General features: G+C 53.4%; 1 protein-coding gene across 2 annotated transcripts; it reads right to left on the bottom strand.

Moving 5' to 3' along the window:
• Window positions 1-851: 851 nt before the first annotated feature.
• Window positions 852-17,402, bottom strand: BPI (bactericidal permeability increasing protein). 2 transcript variants are annotated; one of them, XM_038369336.2, is made up of 15 exons: window positions 17,135-17,402; window positions 15,438-15,552; window positions 14,483-14,611; window positions 13,369-13,524; window positions 12,696-12,759; window positions 10,082-10,145; window positions 9,439-9,530; window positions 8,697-8,873; window positions 7,760-7,819; window positions 7,277-7,444; window positions 6,722-6,789; window positions 5,770-5,812; window positions 4,616-4,679; window positions 4,005-4,081; window positions 852-2,177 (listed from the first exon to the last, which is right to left on the bottom strand). In XM_038369336.2, the coding sequence occupies exons 1-15, from the start codon at window positions 17,247-17,249 to the stop codon at window positions 2,139-2,141; spliced, it is 1,431 nt and encodes a 476-aa protein (XP_038225264.1). In that variant the 5' UTR covers window positions 17,250-17,402; the 3' UTR covers window positions 852-2,138. The 2 variants fall into 2 exon arrangements, with proteins under 2 accessions (XP_038225264.1, XP_043351743.1); XM_043495808.1 differs by lacking the exon at window positions 13,369-13,524 and having other exon boundaries at window positions 17,135-17,370.
• Between the last annotated feature and the right edge of the window lie 1,673 nt (window positions 17,403-19,075).

Below are 19,075 nucleotides of genomic sequence, written 5' to 3'. Positions count from 1 at the left end.
AAGAGACTCTCAGGCAGACTCAAGAGACTCTCGGGACTGTCTGAGCGACCCACGTAACATTAGAGTTCAGCAGTGGGTGGGAAGGTTAATCTGCATTCAAACTACTAAAGAAAAAATATCCACTGAATATGGGGTTAGTATTTCCTACAGATTTGTGTGTCGCCTGGCAGGTAGGGAAGGGATCTGAGAGTCAGGACTCCTGCATTTGATTTTTGGCTTTGCTCTAAAACCGAACATGTGACTTAACCTCTCCGTGCCTCAGTTTACTCACCTGTAAGGTGGCTGCCTACCCCCCAGACCTTCTGAATCAGTCGTGCTGCTTGGACAATGATTCACCCCTCCCTTGACGAATTCTGAAGAAAATGATTTTTGTTGTTTTTCTTCTGATAAAAAGTCTTAATTTTTTTTAGTTTTTGTTGAAAACCTGATCATCAAAAATTTTCATTTTAAACAATAAATGAATTAATAAATGCACTTGGTTTTTCGTTACTGAAAACAGAAAATTTGTTGGATTTCACAGTTTCCCCCCCCCAAATTTCCAGGATATCAAAACATTGTTTTTCATTGGAAAAAAATGTTTTTTGACAGAATGTTTTCAGTCAGCTCTGTTTCATTACTGTGTGTAATGGAGCTTTCAAATGCTTGGATGAGAGCCATTCGGGATCTAACGCGAAGCCCACTGAAGGCAGCGGAAAATTTCCCAGTTGGCTAGTGTGTTACACGCAAACGCTGGCGTGGTGTATATGAGAGGCATGTAAGTGTAAAGTATTATTGTTATGTCAGGTACTTCCTCCGAGTAAAAATTCTACTGAGGGCCACGGAAATAGATGACAAAACCCTTCCGCAACCTCTGCCTTTATCAGAGTGTTTTATTTTCCAGCAACACAATAAAACGTGTATTCCTCTTTCTAACATACTTTCGACTGGAGCACGTTGGACCGTGAATAAATAGGTTACAGCTGGTCGGAGCGAAAAGTGGACTGGGGGAGATGCGGGGCTGGGAGACCTGTTCTGGGGAACCCACAATTCCAATACTCCCTTTTCCCAGGGTTTTCTCATCATTACAAAATCTGCATCGAGCTGGCAGGTCAGATGGTGCTGGTTCTTCTTCCCCCGCCCCCCCGTCATTGCTAGCTGCTACATTGCATTAAAGAGACAGCAACAGATACAGTAAATGCTTCCATGTGTTACTTATCCATGAAAGCAATTGCCATAGCTACCACAGAGACGACTCCGCATTGCGAGTGCGAGGGGCAATGGGCCATGAGACAATGTCTGCCTACTGGGGGAAAGGTGGAGGAACCCCCAGCTTAGATGCTATCGTTCCAGTAGGGTGTGTGGGTATTTTCAGCTGCACGCAACACTTAACAAAACTAGGGTCAGAGCTCAGATGACGACTGACAGCCAGGGTCTGGTGCGTGTGACTCCCAGCTCCCTGCTTATCAGGCCTCACCCCTGGCCTTTGTTCATTTCTGGTCTCTTCTGCAACACTGTGAATTGCTCTGCACAATCAATGGACACATTCCCTCTGACCACCCATTCTCAGCTTCTATTGTGAGCGTCTCCCTGTGCCATACTCCACCTGGCACAACCAGTCTGCCACGCAGATTATTATTAAGCTGCTCATTAACGCGGATTAGAACTTCTCCCCAAGTGCGTTAATAAATCAATTGACTGGTTCAGGGCATGGGCCAACTCCCAGTGCAGCCAATGGGCATCTTTCCTGGGAGCTGGATCAGTTCCTGCGTGCTGGAGAGCAGCACACACCAGAACGGTTTCCTAGTATCAAAGCCTGTGGAAGGGAAGCTCGTTGGCTTGGTTTTTCTTTTTGTTCAAATGCTCATGCTGCTCCTCTGTCTATCCAGTGCCCAGTGATCCAGAGCGAGCAGGCAGGGGAGGAATTTCTTTGGAGACAAATCACGTTACTTACTCCTGGACAAACAGCTTTGGTAGCAGTGAATTGCAGGGGGAAGGCGAGAATCTGGAGCCCTCCCTGGGCATGAGGATGGGTGCGGTGCAGGCAAAGAGGAAAGGTGGGAGCCTGTTATCCATTCACAAGGCCAGGTGCTGCTCAGGGGAAAGAGGAACGTTGTCTTTTCGTATCAGTCGTTTCTTTCAGCGTCTCGTCCTCAGCGTCTCTACATGTAACGAACATCTGCTCCAAACAGCAGGAAGTTCTAGGAGAGAGATCATGATGTAAGCCACTGGCCTTTCCTTTGGTCACAGAACAGCAGAGCCCACCTGCATTCGGCGGTAAATGCCGGGCTCTCTTTAATCAGGGAATATGTACTCTAATTAGAGCAGCAAGCCGGTAAGCATGTGTGTATTGTGCACGCCACAGGGCATGAAGAGTGTGAGTTGGCTTCACATCAGAGGGAAATCCATGTTTCTCCCCAGCTATTGTTCCCAAGTTTATATTTATTCAGCATTGTGTGAGCAGCTGTTTCTCTGTTTCTGTCATTGGCACTTTACTCCTTCGCCCTAGGCTGGACGTGCTGCAATAGTCACAGGCACCGACAGTCTCATGCTGCTTTGCTTTGGAAGGGCTTTACAAACGTGCCTGGCCAACACCCAATGGACTCAGTTCCTTAACATGTTACATTTTCTTAGTTCCTCTCATGCTGAGGGATCCCAACTACTTCACAAGGTCTGGGCTCGATCCAAGCCCCGTTGAAATTAACAGGACTCCTTGCACTGATTTCAGTGTGCGTTGGCTTGAGCCCTGTATGTGCATACAAAGCCACCAGAATGCAGCCACTGCTAACATGGGGGTGGGGACAGGGAAGGATGCATCCCAATAGAAAACCCACACATAGCACATCGCAAGACTGTGTGTTAGTGGTGGTGGAGATGGTGGGAATTTAGGGCCAAAAATCACAGCAAATCTCTGCTCTTTATAAATTTCTTTGGAGACAAATCACATGTTATTTACTCCTGGACAAACAGCCTTGGTAGCAGTGAATTGCAGGGGGAAGGAGAGAATCTGGAGCCCTCTCCCTGGGCATGAGGATGGGTGCGGTGCAGGCAAAGAGGAAAGGTGGGAGCCTGTTATCCATTCACAAGGCCAGGTGCTGCTAAGGGGAAAGAGGAACGTTGTCTTTTCGTATCAGTCACTTCTTTCAGCGTCTCGTTTTTAAGGTCAGGCTTGACAAAGCCCTGGCTGGGATGATTTAGTTGGGGATTTGTCTTGCTTTGAGCAGGGGGTTGGACTAGATACCTCCCGAGGTCCCTTCCAACCCTGATATTCTATTCTATGGTTGAGAGCTGTGTGAAATTTAAGACCAGATTTTCAGAAAACACAAAACCACATGTACATTTGCATGCTGACTCTGAACGTTCAGTTCTGGGATTGGTGTGCAACTGTACTTGTGCAATTGTGAAAATCTGGACCCTGACGCTCAGGGCTGAGACCAGCTCAGTTCCTAAGTTCTTGCCTGAGAGACACTTCCTACCCCCATCCGCCCACTCCCAGTAAATCCCAAGGAAATCCAGGGATGTACCTCGCGTATACAGAGGGCTTTATAGAACCTTGGCTCCCATGGAGTCTGTGTGTTGCTGGACCACCGACACTTGGGCTCATGATCTATCCTGTCTGGGAACTTCTCCTCCCTTAGTACAGACCAGCTTCTCCCTGCCAGCGAGCACCGACTAATCAGGGTGATTCCTGCCTGTTCCCCTGCCTGTGAACGGCACTGCTCCTCCTCACAGCGCTTCCACCAACCTGGGGTGTCAGCTCAGAGACCCCTTCCTTCCCTCTCCCACCCTATTCGCCCCCCGCAAGCGCTTCACTAGTGATGAAAAGGGTTTATTAGGCCACCTCGCCTTCCCCTGCCCTTCCCTGGCCCTATACTAAGGTATCCAGTGATGGTTGTTCCAGACATGGCTCACACCCTGCTCAGGAGGCTGCTCCTCACTCTGATCCGTCCCGCCGTTGACATTAGTTGTTGCCCCAGATTATTGCCCAGGTGCCCCTTTGCCCAGCACAGAGGATTGTGTTCACTGACCTGGCGGGGCTGTATGACGAGGTTGGAGAGCTGGACACGAGCCGGCAGTGGGAGAGGGAAGCCCTCCCTGAGTCTCGCTGCAAAATAAAACACTCATGAGAGCAATGGTGGGGCAGAACAATCAGAGTCGCTGTGGGATTGTGCAGCGAACCGGGCACCATCGACTCACACCTACCCAGCCCTGCCCCCTTGTTAGCACCCTGCTCCCTGGGGGAAGGAGCTGGGAGCCCCCCCCCAGCAGCTGCCTAAGCGGGGAGACTTCTTGCATGCCGCTCTGCCCCTGCACACACACACAGGAGCCAGTCCCAGTGCTCTGGCCCTGCAAGCTGCAGAACGAGAAGTAGCATGTTAGGGAGACGGGATCTGGAAGGCATTACGGCGTGCACCGTCCACATTCTTTCCATTGTGTTCTCTTCTCTGCGTGTCACTGCTCCAAGATGGACTCCATCCAGCCCCCCATCCTGTGTGTGCAGCAAGCCCATGATGCTGGTGGAAGCTCCGGGATCTAGGTCTCCTCTGCCCACAGCAGCTTCTGCCCACTGCCCACTGTTGATAAGTAAGGTGTCAGGGCTCTGGTCTGATACAGACCCTTGGACCCGCCAGCCTCTCACCGTTAATGTGTGGGATCAGGATGCTGGAGCCATAGAAGTTCATGAGTGCCTGCAGCAGTTGCACCTGGAGATGCAATAAAGAGTGTAACCATCTGCAGCTGGCAGCAGAGGACGCACTGGGAGAGGGGGTGGCTGTACATTAGGGGGCCAGGAACTCAGGTAAGAATCTACTTGAACCCAGGAGACGAAACACAGGGGCCGTCCTGGAAACTAACCGAGTCCAACAGACTCAACACCCTGGGCTAGGGGAGCATCGTCCCAGGGCCCACAGGCAGGCATGGTGGGGGTGCACAGGCTTCTGGGTTTCAGGCAGCATGTCTATACTGCACACTAAGCCTGACTGGACTGGTGGACTCAGTGTTTCCAAGCCTATGTTGAGCAACCACACTGCACTGTAAACCTGGGCTTGTAATTACTGCACCTGGGCTCCCAGCTGGGCTAATGCATCCACAGTGCACTACGCAGACCATCTGACTCCGGCCTGCAGCTTGACCTCCATCCACATTGCAAAATGACAGGGCTTTGACCTGAGCCCCCGAGGGGTCCCAGAAGGGGACCCAGTCCCCTAGCAGGGTCCTAGGACCCAGGTCCTGAGTGCTTGCTGATGGAAGGGGGGCTGAAACCTGAGTCCCAGCCTGGGCTTAGTGTGCAGTGTAGACACACGCACGCATTCCTGGTGTTCAAGAGAGAAGGAAGGGATGGGCCTGTGGAAGTTTCCCAGAAGCGCTGACACAGCAGACAGAGGAGGGGTGTAGGGTGGACATCACCTCACCTCTTTAGATCCGGCTAGAGTCTTCCTGCTGGCGAGCCCAGCTTGTGACGCCCAGTGGCTGGAAGGGAGTCGCAATGCACCAGCCACTGGCACCCTACTTCCCTGGGGCAGGGCAGGGGGACCTCTGAAGCGACAATGGAGTCCAGAGAGTCCTGGGAGATGAGAAGAGCCCCAGTGGTGCAGCTCCTCTTGAGCCCTGGCTGGAACTTACAGCTGCCCTAGGTCAGCGGCACCCCCACAGAATGGAGGTAGTGGGGCGCCATCTCCCCTCCCCCGGGAGCCCTCCCTTGGGGCCCACCAAGAGGTGTGAATCAAGCCCAGCAGCTCCTCCAAGCAGAGCCTGGGTGACTTCTGGTGTGAAGTCCCTTCAAGGAGAACTCACAGAGAAAGGGCCGACGTCTGAGTGCTTCAGTGACAGCTGCAGCCTGCAGAAAAACACAGAGACTTGGCACGTCCGTTGCGCCCTCGCGTAGCGAGCTCTACTGTCAGGGCTCGGCCCCAGGAGGGGGCTCACGTCTGAACCCCACCCGCAGCCAGCCCAGCCTTTAAAGAGAGTGGAATGGCTGCCAAGCAGAGCATTGCCATCCCTCTGTGATAGCAGCAGGCACTGGAGTGTGGCCAGGAGCAGGCCCTGGGCAGTGAGGGGCATGGCTGGGTCGGGTGCAGGGTGTGGTACTGGGGTACTGTGGTGCGGCCGGGAGCAGGCCCTGGGCAGTGATACTCCAGTACTGTGGTGATACTCGGGTACTGTGGTGCGGCGGGGCTGGCAGTGCACTGTGATACTCAGTGTTGTGTGTGCTGTAACGCCCAGGCATGCTGGGAGGAGTGAAGGTCACATACCAGGGGAGCTGGGAATTTGAATCCCACAGCTTTCACCCCAGCTTCGTCACGCCCCCTCCCTCTGCGACCCCTGGCCTTCACCGGCAGATTACAGGACCAAATTCAGCTCAGATGTAAGCCAGTGCAACTCACCTGATGCCAACGTAGCTTACACAAGGGTTGCATTTACCCCACCAATAAGGCCATGGCCACGGCTAGCCCACTAGCCAGCAGGCAGTCTGGCAGCTCTGGGATGCTTCTCAGCCTCCTTCTCACCCTCTCCCTGTCCTCACCCCCAGAATGGAAACTCTGACACCTCCTGGGCCCTGCAGAAAGTTTAGCTGTATCCTCTGACAGCGCCATTCCCCAGGATCCATGCTGCTCTCAGAGATGCCCTGCTCTCTATCAAGCCTTTACGAGCATCTTATGACCTGACAGCGGCTTAGCAGGGAAGGACAAAGGTTGAACCCCCCCCCACCCCCACCCCCACCCCCGACCCTCGCTGTGGCTCCTACCTGCCAAGCTCCAGGGTCCCACCTATCCGGGCAGAGGTCACCATAATCTTGGCTGAAACGCTGCTGGTCTAGGAATAGGAGAAGTGACATCAGTTCCCGTGAGACTGGCACTGTGAATGCAAAGGCCCTTCCCTGGGATAGGGGAACCAGGAGAGAGATCTGGCTCCTGCAGGGGAAGGGCTGGGCACAGCCTGCATTGTCACCTTGCTGACAGCACTTGGAGCCACGCTGGCCTGGGGAGGAGGCCAGAGTGGCTGTGCTGGGAAAGGCAGACAGGCAGGTTATGAGAGGGGTCCCCCTCCTCTCCTGCTGGAGGAATGCAGTAGAGTTGCTGCACTTGGCAAAGGGATGGGGCCCAGCTCATGGCAAATCCAGTCCCAGCTGATACCAGCAGGAGTCAACTCGCTAGAGGGGGTGGACACAGGGATATGCGCTTAGGAGAGCTAGCAGCTATTCCAGGTCCATATGCCAGATCCCTCCTCTATCATCAGTAGGGCAACTGCACTAAGGTCTCTCCACCCAGGGCCAATCTCCATAAGCCATGCCCAGACATACCACGCTGAGGAGGAAGACGGGGACAAGGGAGGAGTTGGGTAGGATAACGTATGCTTGGATATCGAAAACAGGCGTAAGCGACAAGTTCCCAGGTGCGATGGTCAGGAATGGAGCAGAAGAGGTTTTAATCCTGAGCTTCATTAGCTTGTCTGGGTACATCTTTTCCAGCTGGGGACGGAGCAGAGGAGAGCCAGTCAGCACCGGGGAAGGTGACGACAGATTTGCACAAGCTCGGTACCGTGATAAAGCAAAATCCCTGAGAAATGGAATCGGATGCAGCCTTTAATCTAACAACACATCATGTTCTTCCTGTGACCATTGTCCCAGCAAGCAGCGTGCCCACCTCACCATTTCCAAACATGTCTTTCCTAAACACCCCTTTCCTGAGGCCACCCCAGCAAACCACAGTGCCCAGTCGTTTGTGTGTGGCAGACAGGTAGCTGGCTCAGCACCGACGCTCTCTCAGGGGAGCAGGACACTTACCTGGGGAATGAAGGCTGAAAAAGTGGAGGTGTTCAAATGGAATTTAAACTCCTTAGGAATCTGTATCAGGAGAAACACAAATGGTGCCTGAGGGTCAATTCACCGGAGCAATGACCTGCCGTATGGAATGACAAGCGGAAGAGCCGGAGGCAAAAACCCACCAGCCACCAAACCCACCTCCGCCATCCTCAATAACCTAAGCGTACTGCTGTGTAAAGCCGGGCCCGGTATGAACCTGGTACGTGACCTGGTCAGTCAGGGAAAGTGACGCTACAACTGCAGTGGGTTATTAGACTTTCCTGTACGATCTAACTCTACTGGGAGTGGCATGTCCATGATAGGCCTGTCATGCTGGGATTAAGACCTGCAGAGGTGACCACAGCTGATGCCCAGGGCCCAGTCTGAGGGTGAAAGAATCCCCTGCGTCCATCCTGAGGGTGGTCACAGCCCACGACCTGAAAGCGGACGGGCTCAGAGGTGCCATTAGCCCAGGAACTGTGACTAACCACCCCACCTCCTTCCCCAGCTGCCATGGGTTTGTGGGACCCTCCCTGAGCGGTGAGACAAGCTCTCAACCCCTTGTCTGCCAGCAGCAAGGTGGGATCTGCCTCTAAGGGCGGGTCCACGTGAGATCTTGCCTTTTACCCTGTCAGGGGATGACCGCAAACACTACATATGGTGCCCGATGAGAGAGAAAACATCCCCCACTCACTTACCCCAGCACCCCTGCCCCTACCCATCCTGTACTCATATGGCCCTGACCACCAGTGTCTGAGCGCCATGCAGTCCTCAATGGATTGACCTCACCCTCCCTTCATGCAGTAGGGTCATTCAACCATTTCACAGACGGGCTGGAGAGACTCAGCAACATGCCCAAGGAAGCATGTGGTTGAGCTGGTAATAGAACCCAGGTCTCCTGAGTCCCACAACCCCTTACCATGGCATCAGTGATCTCAAAGAGCAGGACCCCAGCCGTGTGGTACACAAAGCCACCTGTGTTGAAGAAATAACTGGAGGCTGCGAAGTAAACCATGCGGTCATGATCCACGGGGAAGGCCAGTGTGGGAGGAACAAAGGGGACAGCAGAGCGATGGGCCAGGGAAAAAAATTCACCCTAATGAGGAAGGAAAGGAAGAGTGATGCCTGGGGGAGAGGAGAACAGGGGGAGCTGGAATTCACTTGGTTTTCACTGACCCAGCTTGGGAGCAAAGCGTTCAGAGGAAGAGAATAAAAACCGGGTCTACCCACCGCTCTTCCCACCCTGCACTCGCACCAGAGCATGCTAAAAATAACCCGGGACTGGATCAATATAAAGAAGGCTAATGCTTTGGAATGGCCTGGAGCTTGTCACGGGAAGGAGCTCAAGTGCCCTGTACATGACACCAGAGAGGGATGGATTGCATTTTACTCATTTTACCCATTTTTAGCTGCAGCTAAGTCACTGGAGCACAGAGAGGTTAAGTGACTTGCCAATGACCACAATTCCACACTGAGAGTCAGTGGCAGATGTGGGAACAGAATCAATGAGTCCTGAGTTTCAGCCCCTAGCTCCTAGGATGCTCTGGCACCTGGTAGTTGATGCTCCAGACCCTCGCTAGGCAGAAATGCTAATGGAACGTACAAATATTCTTCACAGATCCCCCCCCAGGGTTGTGTGTGTCCCTCAGTTCCCATCTCACCTTCAGATTCACGTCCAGAGATTGGGCTGTTGCCACAGGAGGTGCAGCCAGGGAGTAATCAATCCCAGCCACCTTGTCTATCCTTGCTGTTACTACAGAACAGGAGAGACACAAACCCGATGGGCTGAGATGCCAGCGGAAATCACTGGGGGGCGAGCCGTTCCCGCTCTCTAGCTGGGACTCACAGAGCAGCAAGCCAGTGAGGAGTTACCAGTGGCATGGGGAGTTAGGGAGCCAGGTTTATTCTCCCTCAGCTCAGGTCAGAGCAAAGAGACAGGGTTTTTCTGTAGCTACCAGCTCTGGGAACTAGCCCTCAGCCCAGAGAGTCAAGCTGGGTCCTTTCTGCTAAGGACACCTGCAGTCCCAACCCCTGGGGAGCCCTGGGCCTGGTCCCGCCATGCTTCCCAGAGGCTGCAGGGAGGAGGCAGGGCTTTGCACCCTCCCGTCCTGAGAGCAGCTGACTACGTACAGAGGGGGACAGCCTCCACCAAGCAGCTCACACGGTCCCTTTGGGGTGATGTGGTGCCCCATGGCCCTCAGTGTGGGCCAGAGGCTAAATGCGGGGCGAAAAACAGTGTCCCATGGCATGTGCCTGGCCTGGGAGAAAGACTTGTAAAAATCCAAAGCCATCATCGAGTTGTACCTGGCAGAGTCTGGAGATAGGGCTGCAGCTTGGTGGTAACAGAGCTGGTCACTGCTCCGCAGACCTGTGGAAAATAGAGGTGACCCCTTGGTGACTGGCCAGCAGCTCTGTCTGAGTCACACACCGAGTGGCAAGTCCTCAAACCGCCTCTCAGTTTCTGCAATGTTGCACAACTTTTTTACTTATGCAAAAGCCTCCGTTTGCACGTGCAAGTGACATTTCTGCATGCAAATGAGGCAACGGTCTGGCTGACTGCCCAACATGCATGCATCGTGTGTGTGTGTGGGGGGGGCGGGCTGTGTGTGCAAATATTTGCTCTTGCAAACAACTCCAAGCACAGCCGAGTGGCTGAGTTGAGCTCCTTTGAAAAGGGTCTCACTTGTGACCCAAGTCCCAGTTTTATGTCCTAGACAGGACATGTTGGAGAATATGTACGTGGAATCCAACCTGCTCTGGATGAGCTCTGACCACTTGACCTCTATGTCCAAAGCTCCACCATGCAGACTGGAAGTTTGGCTGTTCACCAAATGCAGCACTCATGCCCCAGGCAGCACATGGGGGGCGGGGGGTGTCTTTAACTTACTGCTCCTGGGTAAGCCAGGCTGGGTAGCCAAGTTTTTAGTCTACCCAGGCAACCAGAAAGGGCTAATTCAGCCTTGTCTGGGGAGGGGGAGAGAAATAGCTCGATGGAGTGTGATGATAAAACCCAAACGGCTCTGTGCTCTCAGCGACAGCACGCTATTGACTCTCCTCACCCAGCTCCAGGGGCTCAGTAGAAATGCCACTTCAGTGTTACTGGGAGATTGAACCAGCGTTTACAGCATGGTTGGAAATGACTCCAGGGAATAACCCTGCCAGTGCTCTAGAATACCTGCCGGAGATCTTCTCCAGTCCCGTTTCCCGTAAGGACCCAGAAACTGCCGCACTGGATCGGACCATTGGTCTTTCCAGTCTGGCCTCTGGCCTGCAGCAGTGGCCAAGAGCAATAGCCAGTGCTTCAGAAGACAGGGGAATGGTAACCAGAAAACAAAGAGCTGAGCACAAGGGGGGAATTCCCTCAAGAGGTAGGAGGCAGGAGCTGCCCAGTTACTATTCTAGTCCATGGGTCCCCGTTATCCATCATGCAGTCAGCTCACGTTCACGCCTGTTAGTTGTCAAACCAGTTCTTTTCCCTCCTCTCTGCTGTACAGCTTGTGAATGGGAAAGTGTGTTCCTTCCACCCTGCTGTGCAGAGACAGGACACATCCACGCAGGGCCCTGGAGCACCAAAACCTGGCCTGAGACTGATGGGGAAATGGGAAAGGTTTGTTGTGGGCTGAGTCATATAACAGCCCTTGTGCATGCACACACCCTCCTAGTGCACAGTGTGTCAAGGGGGAACCAGCCCAGCGGCGTGTGGGAAAGGGAGAAAGGTAAAGCAGCGGAGGTTCAGCTCTGCAGGGTGTGGGCAAGTCCCTGAGACAGACAGGGAGCTGGGGGGTGCGGGGAGTTAGGGTGAGAGACGGGATGCACCCCCTGTTCTAAGGAGGGGAAACAAAGCATCTCCGTGACTTCCTTGGGACAGGAATGAGCGGATTAACCAGGGAACATTGGAACCGGTGCTATAGAGCGGGGGGGGAGGGGGGGGCTAGGCCTCTGCCTACAGGAAGTTTCTGGCATGTGGTGACGGGGACCCTGATGTGCTGCAAGAGGAACAGAAAGGGAGTTACTGAGAGAGATTCTCACCCCGTCTCCAATGTTCCCCAGCAATGTCCCCTCCAGAGAGACAGGAGACAAAAGCCTTAAACAGAAGCACCTCTCTGAAAGGCCCGGGCTTTGCTTCTAATGCTAGACCATCTGCTCCAACAGCTTCCAGATGGCCCTTAAAAAGCCAATAGATGGCACTAAAAGTAGCTCAATACAATCAGTCCAGTATTTTAAATCTATTATATAAATGGACTTTTCACTGTTCTCCAACTGCCTCCTTCCTGAATGAGGTTCACATCCAGAGCTGTAGCAAGTCGTGCCAGTTAGCCATGTAGCAATTATTTCTAACAGCTTGTTTCCATGTCTTGGTGCAGGTTTCCTGAGGGTAGGCTATTCTACTGTGCTGTAGGTACCCGGGCGTTGCTACTGTGTCCCATTAAAACAAGCCGGTAAATGTCTGTAAATCCAGCAATGAGAATTTCTACCCCAAAGCTCCTAAAAATCTCTACGAGTGACAGGCCGTTCAAAGCCTCGCTCTAAGTCGTCTCTCTCTTTTGATATGAGCTTGGCTGAGGCATGCAATCTAATTAACAGACCCCAGGAAAAGAAAAGTCTTTGTTAATTGAGACCAATGATATTAGGCACTGGCAAACGTTGCAAGTTTAGAATTCCGTAAGAACTGTGCACTGCCAAGGTGACTGCAGTTTATGTGTTTTTTCACGATACTTTGCAGCACTGATCTCTGTACCATATACCTCTCCCCAAGAACTCGAGCTCCAAGACACCCCCGCGCCCCGAGCTCTCGCCTGAGAGCAAGAGCGTGTGGACACGGGCCATTTGGAAATCGTGTCAGTGCCGCAGGAGAGCTGGACAGTGGAAGAGGGGTCACTATCAACAGTTGGTATTCTGTGCTCCTAGCATATCATACCTTGCCTTCCATGGTCCTCCTGAAGCTGGACTCAATCTTCTTGTGAAAGAGATTGTACAGCCAGCTATGGAGAAAAACACAGTGTGATCAAGTCATGCTCCTGCCAATGGGAGGATATCGGAGGAGCCTTTCCTTGGAAAGGGGCGACACTAGAGAGGTGTGTGACCGCGGGGCATGTTGTCCCAGGATGGTTTGGATTCAAAGTTTGGCTGCTTTGCTTTGTTTGAATACAATGGCTGCATTTGCAGATAAGCTTGTAAAATGGGTGCACCCAAATTTAGAGATGGGCTGAAAACATGTCTCCTAAAGGGACAACACCGTGGGCCAAATTCAGAGATGGCGCAAGATAATTCATTAGCTCATGATTTGGTTCTGTATGTTTATTTATTAAATTCGTCTTTGACCAACCAATCTCCTAGGCAGTATCAGAGTTTTTCCTTAATTAGCCTCTCTGTGCAGCTACAGGGCCTCTGGGCCAATTACTCTAGGACTCAATTTACCCCACTAGCATTTTGTGAAGGAAGGCAGAATTGGAAGGGCTGGCAGTGATGCTTACAGACCAGTGGGCGAAGCAGAGATGGTCTGAAGGTAACCTATATCCCTGGAGGCCCTTGTAAAAGATGGGCTAATCAACATGACCCCCAAGCCATGACAATTGAGGGCAGTTACATACCCAAACCTGCCCGAAATGTGCACCCGAATGTTGGAGATGTGGGTTCCACACTCCGAGGTAGTAATGGTGGGTCTCCCAGAGGCGTCGCTGCCCAGCTTCAGACCAATAGAGATAGAGAGACCCTCGATCTTCAGGTCAAATGAACCACTGTCCCTGCTAATGCGAAAGGAAGAAGGAGAAGAGATTGCATTTGCAGCCAGGGGCTCTCCTAAAACCCCTGCACACACCATATGCTGGTGGAAAGGGCTTGTATGTTAATCCCTGGAGCACTGATTATTCACAAGGAACATCCCTGAGGCTGGAGCAATATTCGGGATACGCAGTCACCTTGCGGTTTCCTTTGTCCATCATTATAGCAGGAATTAGAGAGTGGAAAATAACCTATAAGGCCACTGGTTCCATGCCCAGGATGGAGACTCACTGCAGGATATTCTCCAGTGCTTCCGTCTAACCAGCTCAGAGCATCAGCTCGGGGCTGCCCCATGTCACCTACTAGCTATTTCTAAAGAGGCAGGGGGGAGAACACAGCAAGAAATTCTCTCCACACTCAACCCCATGGCTCTTCCCCCAGAGCCATGCGACCGAGCCCCTCGACAGATCACCCAGGGCTGAAGTGCAAAGGCCAGGCTGTGTCAGAGGCCAGAGCCTACGAGGGCTGTAAAAGTGACTCTGGAGGAGATCCAGAGAAGAACACAGCCCCCTGCCCAGGGCTGCAAGAATGCTACCCTCCGGAAATGAGAAGCTGGGCTTGGGTACTGCCCTCCAATCATCCCTGTGAATGCTCACGCCAGGGAGACAGGCCCTATGGGTGACCCCCACCCATGGGTGGATGATGGGCCTGATCCTTCTCTCGCTTACGCTAGTGTAAATCAGGAGTAACCCCACTGATGTCAATGAGGCAACACCGGTGTAAAACTAGTATGAGAGGAGAATCAGCCCCGTACACGTGGGAAACAAGTTAGTGAGGCAGGAAATGACAAGGAAAAACAAGTGTGTGTGTGTGTGTGTGTGTGTGTGTGTGTGTGTGTGTGTGTGTAGGGGGTGGGGGATGGGAGATAAAAGAGACGGGGCCATTTTGGGACACAAAGGGTGCACAGAGCTGGACAGCGCTTACAGAAATCTCTTCTTCACCCTCCACTTCCCCGTCAGCTGGGCAAAGGCTTTGTCAATGGAGACCTTCAGGCCCACGTTGGGGATCGGGGCAATCTGCGAACTTGGCAACTGGAAACTGCGGAGGTTCAGACTGCAAGAGAGAGAAATTCTATCGGCAGGAAACCAGAGCTTCTCCGGGAAACCCGGCAGGTGGCTCACAGCCACTCCCTGAGCACAGGCCTCTGTGTCCCCAAAGCCACCAGCACGGCTGGTCGCACGGGGCCAAGGACCGAGCAGGTCAGGGTGAAAAATTCCTTTCCTCCCTTACAAGTGACCCCTCCCAGACAAACTGAGGCACAAGAAGGGGCTGTACCCCTGGGGCTATGCCCCCTTCTGTGAACACAACGCTCTGCCAGTCACCCGCCGTTCTCTCAGCGTAGCGAGGTGACCTCACTCCTGGGAGAGAGCCACAAAGTGCTTTTGCCATCACAGGAAGCTGCCTGTGTCAGACGGGCTGGGGGTGGGGGTGGGCTTATTCGTGGTCTCCTGAAAGGAGAGGTCATCCCAGCAGCGTTGGGAGCTCTAGTCGGTGGGCTCTGCTCCTCGGGGAAGGGCTAGCTCTGGAATCAGACAGGGACAAACTGGGCTGGGGGTAGGTCTTCTTTTTGGCAGAACCCATTGGTCCGATTTTGCTCAAACACCATCCCAACCTTAAGTGCCTCGGCTCCAAGTCACATATTACCCAGCTCCGGCTGGGAGGTTTGGATAAGCAGGTTTGGCAGAACCACGGCAATTCACTTTCCATTGGGAGCTCTTGCTCCACCTTATTGGACCCCCCTTGCACCTGGCTCTCTGGTGGGAGACGAAAGGTCGTCAGAGACATGCCCCACCCTGGGAAGGACTCTGCCCCACAGCTTGCATTCGGAGCTCGTACTGGGGGTGGGGGACGGCTGCACACGGAAGCCTCAAGGTCTCACCTGTAGAATGTGTAGTGCACCTTCCCTAAGACCTTGACTTTAAAGGACCCCGAGAAGTCTGGCAGCTTCAGCTTGGCTAATTCCTTCTGCAGGGCAGCGATGCCCTCCTGACGAGCTGCAGGGACACAAAGCGCACGTCACAGGCTGGCCCTTTGCGAGCCAGCTGGATACAGCCCTGGCATATTTGCCATCACACTAGGAAAGTGCTAAAAGGAAAAACCAGTTAGTAACTTACCTGCTGATTCAGTAAGTGAAGGGAGCTGGTTTCCATCCCATGTGTGATTATTAGTGCGAAGCCTCAGATTGCGAGAAATAACCCTAACATTACAGCCTGAGCTACGGGCTGCACTAAGTGACATTGATTAACCTGGGCCCATGGGGGAAGGCAGCAGCAAGGTGGACAATTGGCACAGGGCAGGTTGCACGGCTGCCAAGGGGAAGGGAATCCAGGAAGTGGGCTGCATGTCAAAATGTGCATGAATTCCAGCTCCTAATGGATGCTAGTGAGCCTCATTCTTTACGGCCCTGTACTCTGGGCAGTCATCCACCAGTGCAAAGCAGGGGGAACGCTGGTGTCAAAGAGGCCCCAGATCTGAGTGCTCGCACACTGCACTCACTTTGATAGTGCAGGGCACTGCACAAGACACAGCCGAGCCGGGTAGGATGGGCCCAGGGTTCTCCTCAGATCAGCACAGGTGTGTGTCCACTGCAATCGGAGGTGGGACTGCTGCTTGCTCTAGCTTGAATTTAGCTAGTGAGGCTAAAAACAGCAGCGAAGGTGCGGCATCATGGCCCTGGCATGGGTTAGCAACATGAGCATGTACCCAAACTTCCCGGTGGGCTTGTACAGCCTGCACCAGGCTCCGTGCCAGTGTGTGCTATTTCTAGTCACGTGACCTAAACTAAAACTAGTGTGAGCTGCAATCACACCTCTGACTGCAGTGTAGACAGCCCTGGCTCTAGCTGAGAGCGAAAGGCACTTCCCGCACTCCAGATAGCTCTTGTGGGGTGGGGAGGGAGGAACTGCATCTCGTTCAATCCATAACAGGGCTGCATAAGAGCTTGTTCTGTGATTTCACTTCAGTGACGGACTCATCTCAGCCTGGAAGCTCATTGACTTGGGTGAGTCTCTCTGCTCTTCAGGAGCTGGTGTCGTGCACTGAAGGAGTGAGATACCTCGCCAGCTAACCAGCCCCATGCGCTGCCACGTTGGGAAGTACACGGGGCAAGAGCTGGGGGCCAAAGGGAGACAGGGAGGGGTCCCCAGCCCCAAAGATCCCTCCAAGCCGGGTTGCAGAGCGCACTCACTTCTCGCCAGAAGCAGAAAGAACGCAGGGAGGATGCTGCCCATGTAACCACCACGCACCTCACAGAGAAGACGCCCGGAGAGATGCAAGTTCCGAGTGCCCTAATGGGGTTGCCAGGGTTCCTTCCCCGCCTTCACAGGGAGACATTGCCATGAAAAGGCCCATTCCAGAGACTGCCCCAGAATGGGAACAGGCTACTCCACACGGTCCTGGGACCCATCCTCACAGGCGTGACTAGCACCTGCATTTCTGGGTTCTCATGTCATGTCCATCCCACTGGCCGACTGGTTCCTATTGTACCCCCCTTACAATGCATTTTGGGTAGCTGCCCACCTGGCCCCCCTCGCCAGGCTTGGTGTGAGACAGACACAAATTAGACTGGGAACCTACCGTAGTCCAAGCCTTTAACAGTGATTCTGGCCACAAAGCCGGGGTTAGTAGCCCTGGTGAGCACCATGCAGATGGCCAGCACCGAGGCTGCCAGGGCCACGTGACACGTTGCCATCCTTACAGGAGTGCGGAGGTACCGTCCAGCCACCAAGATGTGCTGAGCTGGCTGCTGGCCGATGCTACCCTCCAATCCTGCTGCTATAACTGGAGTGTTTATAGCAGGGTGGAAAAGGGAACTGAGAATGGGTGCCAAGGAAGCAGGAACTTGCTTTCACATTCCTCTGGGGGCCGTCCCCACTTGCACAATTCTGAGCCATGTCCTGCTATAGGTTCCGCCTCCGGGGCTGGGGCTGGGGCAGTGGCTGAGCCCCTGGGGTGTAAGGGGACAGGGCTGCTCGGGGCACTTGTGCTTTCTGCTCCCTGGCCCGGGGCTCGCTCACTCCTCACTTTGAGAGCTGCTGCTGGGCTCTTGCAGTGGGGGTGACGCCCGGCTCCACTAACAGACACCCGCTGACAGCAGCCCTGCAAACCACAGGAATGCAGCTGGAAGGGTCTCCATGGATACCAGGGTGGGTCGGGGGAGGGGGGGGGGGAAAGGAGAGGCAAGGACTTTGCCTTCAGCGCCATGCCAACCTCAAATGCCTCCTCACTGCCCTGGCAACTAGAACAAGCTCCTTGCTGGCTCCTGGAGCAGGCTCCGGGATTCAGCCGAGGCTTGGATCTGATTGCTTTCTTGCACTGTATTTTGCCCATTCCACTTTTGTTCCATTGACAGAGGTCAGGGAGCAGGATGGAGGAGTTTATATCTCAGGAGGGACCTGCTAGGTGCGGCTTTCACATGCTTTCACATGCATCCGATGAAGTGAGATGTAGCTCCCGAAAGCTTATGCTCAAATAAATTTATTAAAAGAAAAGGAGTACTTGTGGCACCTTAGAGACTAACAAATTTATTAGAGCTGTAGCTCACGAAAGCTTATGCTCTAATAAATTTGTTAGTCTCTAAGATGCCACAAGTACTCCTTTTCTTTTTGCGAATACAGACTAACACGGCTGCTACTCTGAAACCTGTCATAAATTTATTAGTCTCTAAGGTGCCACAAGTACTCCTTTTCTTTCACTAGAGGTTTCTCTGAGCATTTTCTCGCTTGTGAGGAGCATTTTACATCTTGTCAAGTCCCCTGGCTGGGAGCAGCTTTTCCCAATTATTTCTCTCCTCCTGCAGCTTTCTCCTTTTCACGGTCTCAGCAAGCTCCTCCTGGCCCCAGCTCCCAGTAGCCAATGGCCTCACCAACCAGCAGTGGCCAGTAAGAGTTCTGTGACGTGGCCCAGTCAGCACAGAGTGAGCACTGGTAGATGGCATGGGCCAGTCCAGGGAATTAAGTCTGTCACTTTTTTACCCCCTCTGCACCCTGGCTAGGCCAGCGAGCAGCCACATTCACTGCACGCATCTGTGCAGGAAGCTGGGTCGGGGCACGGGATGCCAGGCCTTCAGTGCCATTCTGAAGCCAGGCTGTTAAGGTCCATCTTCACCACAGACTTGCATTAGCTTCTTGCGCTGGAGCTAGCTGCATGGGTGCCCCAGCCCGGTGAGCCCGCATCTAGCAGTCCCTGCAAGTGTCGCCCTGCCTTGTGCTTTTCTGTCCCAAAGTTTCCTGCATAAATCTTCCAAGCGGAGGTCCCGGGAGAAGCTGAATGGTTCCGTGGGAATGGGCCAATAGCCTGGGTAACAAGAGCTCATTAAAATATGTCACTTCCTGCTCCCTGCCTCCAAGGGATGGAGTCCTCTGTCTGGCTCCACATCCTGCCTGCCCTTGCCCTGGGAGAGGTGTATTATCCACTCCCGGGGAGGCTGCTTTCTAAATGCAGAGAGCACTGCCCCTTTCCCATTTCTGCTCCCGGGGATGTTCCTCCCCCCACTCCTGCCTTCTGAGGTCCCTCCTA

Source organism: Dermochelys coriacea, chromosome 13, assembly GCF_009764565.3.
Source record: "Dermochelys coriacea isolate rDerCor1 chromosome 13, rDerCor1.pri.v4, whole genome shotgun sequence".
NCBI lineage: Eukaryota > Metazoa > Chordata > Testudines > Dermochelyidae > Dermochelys > Dermochelys coriacea.
This window is presented reverse-complemented; position numbering and strand designations above follow the sequence as displayed.

What these genes read in the sequence shown, in the direction of transcription:
- BPI (XM_038369336.2), bottom strand. Translation starts at nt 17,249, where the DNA reads ATGGCAACGTGTCACGTGGCCCTGGCAGCCTCGGTGCTGGCCATCTGC. An exon ending in TGTTAAAGGCTTGGACTACG is followed by an intron (nt 15,553 to 17,134) that starts GTAGGTTCCCAG and finishes GTGTCCCTGCAG; the next exon opens with CTCGTCAGGAGGGCATCGCT. An exon ending in TCGTCATACAGCCCCGCCAG is followed by an intron (nt 2,178 to 4,004) that starts GTCAGTGAACAC and finishes TCTCTCTCCTAG; the next exon opens with AACTTCCTGCTGTTTGGAGC.